The sequence below is a fragment of the Xenia sp. Carnegie-2017 genome, unplaced genomic scaffold (assembly GCF_021976095.1).
Source record: "Xenia sp. Carnegie-2017 unplaced genomic scaffold, XeniaSp_v1 HiC_scaffold_13, whole genome shotgun sequence".
Classification (NCBI taxonomy): domain Eukaryota; kingdom Metazoa; phylum Cnidaria; class Anthozoa; order Malacalcyonacea; family Xeniidae; genus Xenia; species Xenia sp. Carnegie-2017.
The window spans coordinates 3,596,558-3,608,317 of record NW_025813436.1 but is presented as its reverse complement, the minus strand read 5'-3'; the positions used below and the strand labels follow the sequence as shown (position 1 = coordinate 3,608,317).

At 35.1% G+C, this 11,760-nt stretch overlaps 1 protein-coding gene across 1 annotated transcript; it reads right to left on the bottom strand.

Moving 5' to 3' along the window:
* Window positions 1–8,793: 8,793 nt before the first annotated feature.
* Window positions 8,794–10,898, bottom strand: LOC124456481. Its single transcript, XM_047006919.1, has 4 exons — window positions 10,478–10,898; window positions 9,735–10,433; window positions 9,010–9,122; window positions 8,794–8,952 (listed from the first exon to the last, which is right to left on the bottom strand). Exons 1-4 carry the CDS (start codon window positions 10,896–10,898, stop codon window positions 8,794–8,796), a joined length of 1,392 nt encoding a protein of 463 aa, XP_046862875.1.
* Between the last annotated feature and the right edge of the window lie 862 nt (window positions 10,899–11,760).

The window sequence follows — 11,760 nt, the reverse complement described above, 5'->3', positions numbered from 1 at the left end:
TTGAAAAATTTTATAAGGATAAATTTGCATTAGTTATTGATTTACGCACCTTTCAAGAAAAAAATATTGCTGGCAACGGAAAACGAATTATTAATACACAAAATGGCGTTTTACTTGAAATTAAAAAAAGAGCATATACAAAAGATTTAAACTGTTACATCTATGTCATTAGTGATGCTCTTGTTCAATTTGTTAATAATGATTTACAAAGTATTCAATACTAGAATAACCAGTAATATATAAATGAACACACCCTTTAATATGATTATATTAGGTATGACAGCTTGCGGCAAAACCTTCTTTCTTTTAAGAATGTTAGAAGAAAACTTTAATAGACATTTTGATTATATTATTTTATTATGCCCAACGCTATCATATAATAAAACCTATCAAGAATGGAAATATATAAATGATTCTGATTTAATTAAGGTAGAATGTGACCAAGATCAGGTAGATATTGTTTTAAAATATGTTAGTGATGTATATAAAGATACAAATAGTCTTATTATACTTGATGATTGCGCTAGCTGCTTAGATGTTAAAAGTAGGACATCTGAATTAGTTCGTTTAGCATTTAGTGCTCGTCATTATCGACTTTCTACTATTGTAGTTACACAGCAATTGACAAGTATTGCCAAACCTTATCGTGAAAATATAAGTTATTTAGTTGCATTTTATAATACAAACCGCAATAATATGAAAACCATATTTGATGATTATCTTTATGGTGTTGAGAAAGATGATATAGAAGAAATAACCAAAAAATTGAAAAATAATAAATTTACTCATCTATTTATTCAACTAATATATCCATACCAATGGAAAATTGTTATTCCGCAATAAAACATGTGTTAATATATATGCCAAAGCGTAAAGAGCCTGAAACAATTGATGATATAATTAATGAGATTGATTCCGCAAATGATACTATCAAAGATGCTGTATGTGATGATAATATACAAGATAAACCGCAAGAGGGTTTTAATAAAAGAGATCAACTACTTAAACTAGCTGAAGATGGTGATTTAGACAAGTCAGTTGCTTATATTAAAAGAGCTAGCCAAAAAATTATTGATAAATTGTACATTGAATACGAGAAAAAACGATTGCAAAAAGCTAATGAGTTTTTAACTGATTTAGTTATATCAAAATTTTCAGATGTATTAGAAAAGTTTGATGCTATTGAAAACTCCAAAGAATTAACAAAACAGCTTAAATCGGACGACCTTTTAAAACGAGATGTGTATAGTTTAGTAGAAAAAATATCACCAATCTTACCTTTCCTAGGAGTTCTAACTGGTTGTATAATAATAGGTAATCATGTTTACAAACATAAAAATAATAAACAGGATATAAAATCTGAGGAATAATATAAATGAGCTTATTTTATGGGCATGATAAAACAGATATTAATGTAAATATACAAGGACCTGTAAATAAAACACATCTATCAGATAATTATTATACCAAAAATGAAACAGATAATAAATATGCTTTAACTGCTAATTTACTAAAATATTATACTAAAACACAAGCTGATAATAAATATGTTTTTGTTTCAAGATTAGCCAACTATTATACAAAGAATGAAACAAATGGTAAGTATGCTTTAAGTTCTAATTTAAATAAATATTACACAAAGACTGAAACAGATGGTAAATATGCTTTAAATTCTAATTTAACTAATTACTATACAAAGACTGAAACAGATAATAAATATGCTTTGACTGCTAATTTGAATAAATATTATACAAAGACTGAAACAGATGGTAAGTATGCTTTAACTTCTAATTTAAATAAATATTATACAAAGACTGAAACAGATGGTAAGTATGCTTTGACTTCTAATTTAAATAAATATTATACAAAGACTGAAACAGATGGTAAGTATGCTTTGACTTCTAATTTAAATAAATATTATACAAAGACTGAAACAGATGGTAAGTATGCTTTGACTTCTAATTTAAATAAATATTATACAAAGACTGAAACAGATGGTAAGTATGCTTTGACTTCTAATTTAACTAACTATTATACAAAGAATGAGATTGATAGCAGAGTAAATGGTAAAGTAGTACACCATAGCAATCAATTAAATTATAAAAATTTTAATACCCGACAAGATATTATCAGAATTTATTTTAATAATGTTAAATTTATTGAATTTACACTTTTATTAATAAATCCATCTGATAACTCTAAAACAATTAAATTAGATATGATGGCAGATAAGATTAAAAAAAAATTTATCATTAAAGTAACAAATGATAATGAAAAAAAGATAGTTAATGCATTACTAGATTTATATCACGTATACTGTGTTGATGATAAAGATAATAATATTTTATTTATTATTGAACCAACAAAATCTTCAGTTTCACTAGGTTATGACGAATGGAAAAGAAAATGGCTGGCAGCATTTAATGGATTAACCAAAATTCAAGTTTATTCACAACATCAATCTACATTATCTATGTCATTTAATGGTTTTTCACAAAATTTTAGGGCTACTATAGAAGATAATATTCTATCAACTAAAAAATTTGTAAATGATGAAATCGAAAAATTAAAAAAATTTATTAAAAATAACTATCAAGCTAAAACTTAAGATGAAGAATAATCCTCATGTTTGACTAATAACTGTTTGTAATAAGTAATTAATACAAAAGCGATATACAAAAAGATTCAAAATCATGAAACAATTATTAAAAACACTTTTAACAAAAATTATATGACACTCGCTTGACAGACAAATTAAAAAAACATATAGATTCCATATCTTGTACAACATTGTATTATTATACATGCGCTGATGAAATGTGCTGGTTACATTAAACAACCATTGTTGAAAAACATGCACTAAGACACGCGCGCTGCTACTGATATTTTAATAACACTTGATTATTAACACTTGATTATTAAAGACGGTTTTTTGAAGAGCATTTCTTAAACCTCTGTTATTCTCGAATATTCTTCGAATATTCTTCGAATCCATGGGGAGGCGACCCCAATTTTTCACTTCGTGAAAAATTTTCCCAACGTCGCCTAAGAATTATCGGGGGCTCCATCCCCTGCTCGATCACTTCGTGATCTGCGCTGCCGAGCCCCCTCAAAACCAATGCTTTCTTAACATTTGTTTGTAAAGACTGTTTGTAAAATTTAAACGCACCTATATATTTCAAAAACATATAGATTCCATATTTTGTAAAACATTGTATTATTATACATGCGCTGATGAAATGTGCTATTACATTAAACAACCATTGTTGAAAAACATGCACTAAGACACGCGCGCTGCTACTGATATTTTAATAACACTTGATTATTAACACTTGATTATTAAAGACGGTTTTTTAAAGAGCATTTCTTAAGCCTCTGTTATTCTCGAATATTCTTCGAATATTCTTCGAATGCTACTTCGAAACCCGATTTTTCACTTCGTGAAAAATTTCCCCACCTGGGTTTCGAGAATTCTCGGGCATCCCATTCCCCTGCTCAATTTTAGCTACGCTAAAATCTGCGCTGCCGGATGCCCTCCGAAACGATGCTTTCTTAACATTTGTTTGTAAAGACGGTTTTTAAAACATATAGATTCCATATTTTGAAAAGATGTTTTATTAACACTTGATTTCTAAAGATAGTTTTTAAAGAGCATTTCTTAAGCCTCTGTCGTCCTTCGGACAAAACGGGGCGAGCCGAAAATTCTAGCTAAAGCTAGAATTTTTTACCCACCAGGCTCGCATGAATTCTCGGCGATCCCATCCCCCTGCTCAATTTTAGCTACGCTAAAATTTGCGCTGCCGGATCGCCTCGGAACCGATGCTTTCTTAACACTTGATTTCTAAAGATAGTTTTAAAAACATATAGATTCCATATTTTTACCCCTTTGAAATAATGACTTTTTTCACACAGCTTTCTTACATGACCTTTTACTGAGGGACGCCTTTTGAATCATGGTCTTATTTTATGCTGTTATAAAGAAAGTTTTTACTACTATATTGAAACAAACAATTTTTTACACAGCTTTTTTACATGACCTTTTTACCAGAGGGACGTCTTTGAACCATGGTCTTATTTTAAGCTGTTATAAAGATAGTTTTTACCCAAGGTTATATGTAGTATAGTACATGGGGGGATATAGCGCACTTTTAGTGCGCTAGAACCCCCATGTACTATACTACTCTCTTCGGGATCGTCATCAGTAGCTTGGAAGATTGCATTTACTCGTTCGAATTCAGTGACTAGAGGCGACGCGAAATGAAAATATAGATAGACAATTTGATCGTTGAGCATGTCCAAAAGGGTACGTGCTTTGTAACGGGCATTCTGTGTACTTGCTGGTTTCGCTACAGCAAAATAAACTTGGAGCTCGTGCCAATTAGCCAAAAGACGGAAGATCAACTTTCCTCTCACCAAACAACGTGTTGCTGAATACTTCTCAAATGGTGGTAATTTGTCGTCATCGGGACTCATTGTTTCATAAAGTAACTTGTATGCTTCGCGTCGTATAGTGCTTTTGGAAAACCACTTTGGAATTTCGGCTAGAAGGAATCCAAGGCTTGATGAAGGCTTTTCAAAAGCATGTTGGACGCATAACGACAACGAATGGCAGATACACGTTAATTTGATGCAATTCGGGGCAACAGCTTCAAGCCTTGTCCACACTGAGTCATGTTTGCCAACCATAACAGAAGTACCATCACTGGCATACCCAATGCAGTCAACCAATTCAAGGTCAATTTCACGAAGGCAATTTCGGATGGCATAAAAAAGGTCATCTGCACAAGCACGAGCAACATTGACCAGGTCCACAAAGGCTGTGACGATATTCTTCTCCACACTGCTGTAATACCGAATGATGACACAGAGCTGTTTGGCTGTAGAAACATCGGTAGTCTCATCGACGATTAAAGAGAACTTCTTTCCTTTCACATCAGCAATTAATTCTTCTTTCAGCGCAGGACTGACTACACTGGTAAGAATTTTTGTGCATTTCGTACGATGTATCTTTATGTTTTCGAGTCTACTTCCCGTTGCATTTCGAGCTATAACCTCCCCAAGATGATCCATTGTTAGAATAGAAAAATGACCGCCATTGTCACATCTAGCTCAATTTCTGTACGTTTTACATCGTCGGCGATCGTTGCGTTTCGCACAACTTGAATTGGCCCTACTGACGTTGAAGCTTTCACCCGTTGCACGTGCTTATCAGTCTTTTCGTGCTTTGTCAAATTTGATAGTTTGGGCTTTGAGTATGGCAAAGCTTACAGTACCCATCTTCACTTCCATCTGATGCTTTCGAAAGCCAGATAAATTTGCTCTCCTACGTTTTGGTATATTTTCTTCCAGATTCATATGATGCTTTCCATTTGGCTGTCATGTGCAAAATATAATGATGCTATGAGCCTATGACCGGAGAAAAGAGCCTGGGAAGTAGTGACAGAATAGAACCATTTCGTTTATCTTTTGTGAAAGAACTGTGAAACTTAGTAGTAATGACATTAAAAATCTGTGGGAAGCAAAAAGGAGCCAAAAAGAAGCCAAATGGCCAAATTTATTTTTTGAGGCCAAGCAAGGAAAAAAGAAGCCAAATTTGAGTTATTTGGCCTCCAAAAGGCCAATCTGGCAACCCTGGAAGAGAATTCAGTTTTCGAGCGCGCGACTCAATCACACAAGCAAAAAGTCTGGGGACGAATAGGCGGGAAAAGAGGGAAGTGTTTGGCATCAGTCAGCCAGTTAATATAATTCCAGACATGTTAAAATCTATTGATCTGTTTACTAAGGAGCCGATTACATGGACCGAGTTGTCCCGGCTAGCCGAAGTGAGACAATTATACCGATACCGTGGCCTCTGTAATAACTACTATTAAAAACAGCAATGTGATTACATGGAAACAAGTCAACTCGCTTTGCTGGGATATCGGCTGTTGAAAGCCGGGACAACTCGGTTATCCGGGATGAAAATTGTCTCGTTCGGTCATGTAATCACTTTTTCCAGAGTTGACCCGGGTAAGCCAGAGCCCTCTATTAGTAAGAGTTGGGACATCTATTGTTATCCGTTTAGCTTACGTTGATTGGGCAATATTGATCACCTGATCAATTTCCGCCATTTTGGTTCCTAGTTTTGAAATTTGAGCAAGTGTTTTTATAGCAATTGCTGCTAGTAATACAGTATTTTGAGATAATATTGCGTTTTTTTATGGATAAGTTTGTAATAACTGATTGTTGACGGTTACTAAATGTCATTACATATCGCAAGAATCGAGGATTACGAAAAAAATGAAAGAAATGCCTTTACGTCGAACTTACGAAATTTGATTGCGTATGGTGATTGTTGTGCTGAACTGCTTGTGATATAAAGTTCAATTAACTGACTCAAGTAGAGAAACATTTTTGGGCCAAATAACATTGCAAAGTTCGTGCTGATGCAGTTTCAATAGTTATCTTACTCCAAAGCTTCTTTTTTAATCGAAGATGATTTCTCATTATGGTCTGAAATTGGTCAATCTACAAACCTCTCAATTCTCAGCCACTTCCACACTAAAACAAACAACTACACCAAATCACAGAAACTCTTATGATTTTCCATGTTGTATTTTGTATTTTTAGTTCATCATTTAAAAATGAAATAATTATAATTAGGATATTCACTGAAACAGCTGAGTACAATATATTTTTGGTAATGAATTGTACAAATGTACCCTACTTCTGTAGCTCAAAGTAGAACATTACTTCTCTTCTAGACTTGTTGATGATATTTTAATTGTAGGTTTTGGTTTATAAGATCACAGAGGCATATCTCCATAATTTCAGCTATTTGGGCTTTTTAATGTATATTACAACTGTTGCTGCCTTTCTCATATATATTAAAATATTGCCGGCTTTCTGATATATATTTAGGTGCTGCTAGCTTTTTGATATATATATTTCACTGGCAATACAAGGCATAGAATTTGAACAAACGGGGCTGAGCTCCCTCCAACACACCCCTGTTTGATCATTAAACACATATAGAAGTTTTGTCATTCCTCAACCAATAAATTTAACTCTTTGCTAAATTAAAGATTGGATCAGACTCATATGCTGTATAAAAGACTACAAACAGTAGCATTCATTGCAAACAGACTATTCTTCAACAACAGAAATGTTTCATGTTATAGAAATAATATATTCATTTTAAAGAAATGCTTCACCAAAATTTTCAGCAGAATCCTTAACAAACTTTATTAGAAATAAACTTTAATACTTTATAAAGTGTTAAAGGCGAAATAACTTCATATAAAGGAATAAAACGTTTAAGGCCAAATGCATCTTGGTCAAATCATTGCATATTTCAATAACTAAAAAGTAAAAAAGTCTGTCATTTTCTGCTAAGCAAGAAAATTTTGTGATCTTTCAGAATAAAAAATGTCATGCTTGGATTAAATTGAGGGCATAAACCATTCACTACCATTAAATAGTTACAAATCTTGAACAGAAATCTCTCAGAACCAAAACTGCATGCTTACTATGATTCGAAGTTTCGAACAAAAACTTGTCCAATTATTTGATAACATTGATGCCAGGATAACATTGTCGCTTGCTTCCAAGCTTAAAGATCTTGAAAACCTGTTACAAAGTCCGAACATAAGCCGAGAAAACACGTTCACGTACGAAAAATACTTCTTACAATGGGTCACGATCAATTTGAAGATCGAACTAGTAACCCGCAAACGAAGCTCAAACCAATGAAATTAAATCAGGTCTGCCGCAAATCGTTAAAAAAACGCAAAGAGCTTGCTATTATTCCTAATATATTTGATACTACAATGGAAAAAGCTTAAATTGCCTTCTTCTTTTGCATATAAACCCAATTTCCAATAGTATTATTATAGTTTCACTTTGCAAGTAGGAACCAAAATGGCGCTTCTCGCTCGCCCCATACCGTTTGTCCCAACTCTTACTAATAGAGAAGCTATTGAGTGAAGCATGCGCACTTAGTTTAAATTTGAAAAATGGCGGAAAGCTCTATAGATGATAATGCAAAGAAAAGTAAAGAAACTGCCACGATCGACATAGATAATCGCTTTCAATGGACGTTAGAAACGGTTAAGGATCTACTGGAAGGGTTGCTCGAGTACAAGTCTCAAATAGAGTATAGAAACTCCGATTTCAATGCGGACAAAGTTAAACATATGAAGCAGTAAGAATTATTTTGGCCAACAAATATCGTGACGGTTCATTGTTTGGACCCACAGAAATTCCTGCATATACTGAAGAAGAAAGTAAGGAGGATTATACAAGGTCATGTGAAAAATTCAAAGCCCAAATTCGACGAGGATATACTCGAGTTCAAGAAAAAATAAAACATCTGCGGCAGAAATTCAGTAATGCTGTTACCTCAGGTACAAGATGAGGCTCAGGAAAAAATGGTTATGGAGTTTTGTGATGTTATGGTCGGAATATGGGGAGGATCACCTGCAACAGAACCATTGCAATTTGGTGTACAATCGGCAGAAAAGAGGATGAGGAAGGCTAGGAAATTAATAACTTTAATACAACTTTGTCTAATGAAATTGAAGAATCTTCTTGCATATCAGATAGTTCTCATCATCATGAATACATAGCAGAATGCGAGAATGCTTTTAGTGAGAAAGAGAAGCATGAAAAAATAAGTGGCAAGCGGAAAAGGAACGTGGTATTCTGAAAATTGACCTCCGTCCCAATGTCTTCGGAACACGAAGAATAATCACAATCACAACTTTGGGTTTGTTGAACAACTTTATTCTCACTCTCAAAGGTATCTCGCTTATCTCACTCTCTCTCGCCATTCTCACTTCCGTTCTCTCCTCTCTCTACTTCCGTTCCACACATGTTTTCTGTATTGTTCCTTATCATCCCCGACGTACCCGAATGTACAATTGAACCCAACACAACTTTAACATAATTTGCAACACCCTCCCCCACATGTGACTATGAATGAGTCACATGTTATATCACTTTGTCTCGAAGTTTATTTCATTCCTGTACCATTAGCTCCTGATTTATCGCCTCCGCAACCACAGCAGCTTGTCGTCTTGGTCTGAATTCCTTGGCGTTCACTCGCAACTTCTTTTGATGGTTGCTGACGTTACATTGTAATTCTAAAGGATAGATCAGTTGGATTGGTCTCTCAAGAGATATTTTTCCACACTGAAGTTTCCTCCTCTCACAACTCCATCTCTTCCACGGATCAACGTCGTTATCTTTCCGATTTTCCACATATTTCTGTTTTTCTCACCCTTAATTAAAACGATATCTCCCTCCTTCGGATGAGATTCGGTTGCTGATTTATTAACTTGATTGCGTTGACGTAGACTTGTTAAATATTCTCGCTGCCATCTGTTCTACAATTGGGTTTTGATTTTGTACAAATACTTTGCACGCTTCCGTAGTTCGCCGTCCTTAATGTGACGACTCTCCACTTCAGGGATGACATTCGTCTGTTGCAGAACGAACGAAGATGGCGTAAGTACGGGGAGTTCAACATCATCCTCTACGCAGCTCAGTGGTCGATTATTCATACAACATGAATAATCATTCATTCGATATGTAATTCCATTTATCTTGACTACAAGAATGGCGAAGATTCCTTCACCAGTACATCCATCTGTAGTGAACACAGTCTGAAGTGTTTTTAGTGTTTCTTCTCGATTGGCGACATTACATATGCTCGTATGGTGTCGTTTTGTGGCAATTTCTGCATGATGACTTGCTGGGGCAAGCGTTAGCATCATGCTGTCCTGCTTTACAGTTGAAACAAAGTTTCTTTTTGACTAAAATTGCTTTTCTCTCCTTGACAGTACTGATTACTTTACATTCCCCCGACTTATGATTTCCCTCACGGTAGACGCACACACCCTTTTCTTTGGTATGAAAGACTTTCTCTGACCTTCTAGATTTCCATCCAGGTGTGTCTGACTCTTTCTCACAGACTGGATTTTGCCTGGTACAATGTCTGACTGCTTCAGTAAGCTTGGAAAAGTCCCAACTTTCCCATTTTGGATCATTTCTAACAAGGTCCCCACGTATGGCTGGGAGTTTGTCTAGAGTCATGGAAACATTTCCTTGCACATCTTTCAGTTTACCCAGCGTTTCCAAAGCTTGGACACTGTGATTTAACTTCTCACTAAATTCTGCAATCTTTCTCGAGTTTGCTCCGGAGATATGTGGCAAGTCCATGATCTCTTTTATGTAAGCTTTTATAATTTCCGAATTCTTCCCATACTGAGCTTTTAAAATTGACTCCGCTCTATAGAATCCTTCGGTGATAAACGGTAATGATTCTATCTGTCGCTTAACTTTGGGCCCAAGAAAACCACATAGATATGTGAATTTGTTGATGGCAGCTATATTTGACTTGTCCACCGTCTCCGTAAATTGCCCCCAAAATCTGGGCCAATCCATGTTTCCCCCTCAAATTTCGTAATATTTATTTTTGGTAATCTCACCGACATACCTTCATCACTTATTTTTGAGTCCCCGGACTTTGAATTTTGAATTTTTGCATTTACTTGAGCTTTCGTTTCTTGAAGCTTCACTTCAAATTTAAGTTGCTCCTCGCGAGCGTGATTTTCCTCTTCTAATTTCCTATTGTTTAGCCAGTGTTGTAGCTTGTTTATTTCGTCTTCGGCTTCACTTATTTTTGTTTCGATTTCCGCATTCCAATCGCTGATTTCTTCAAGGTCGTCTTCTCTTTCGATTTTCGCTGCTTCTACAGCTCTTTTAAAATTGTCAGCTTCGTTTATAGTTGTTTTGAGTGCGTTCAGTTGTCGTTCGATAGTTTCGCGCTTTCCCGAATCTAATATATTAGCTGTTCTTTGAGAAGATAACTTCAGTTGAGTTAATTTTATATTGAGTTTTGCTTCGTCGTTTGCCATGTTTGTATAGGACGCGTAATATCTCGTACAAAATTTTCACAATATATCACAATAACAATCCTTCGTCGGTAGGTGCCACGTATTCCGAAAATTGACCTCCGTCCCAATGTCTTCGGAACACGAAGAATAATCACAACCACAACTTCGGGTTTCATGTTTGTAAATGTCGATCGTCCAGGTTGGTATAGTCCTGAGAAGGACTGTTTTTGTTGTTGTTGACTGACGTTTCGACAACCTTAGCGGTAGTCATCTTCAGAGTCATTTGGCTAGCCTTTAGGCGGCCACATGCACATTTTACCTGGTTTCTTGCTGCTCTTCGCATGTTGTTAAAAACTATTTCATCATTGCTTAAGCATGATTGGTATTCTTTAATGCAGTTGGGTGTTAAAGGATATGCCAGGTCACCTATGACGTAGTTAGGTATTTTGTCATGACCAGGTAAAACATGAGTGAAGGTTTGTGGTAATCTACCCAATTTTAGTTCATTATTTTTCAACGAGTTTGAAAATACTTTCGCATCATGGACGCTGCCAGGCCACCTGCAGTCAACATCCATGAATAAGCCATTTGAATCACAAACAGCTTGAACATTAATGGAGAAAAACTGTTTATAATTGAAGTAATCTTGAGAATCAACCAACGGTCTTTGAATGTGAGTACCATGCAGCTAAACGCCTGAGTCATGCCAAACCTTGTTTCAAACTCAGCCACTTTTTTCCGCATTTGCACTACTGTTTGTGGAAGATGCAGATATATTGGACAAAGATGTATACAAATTGCAATGCAAACTGCTAAAACGATTTTAGAAACTGTACATTGATAAACACCAAAGGCATTCGCTTTTATCCAAATGGAAGCAGTG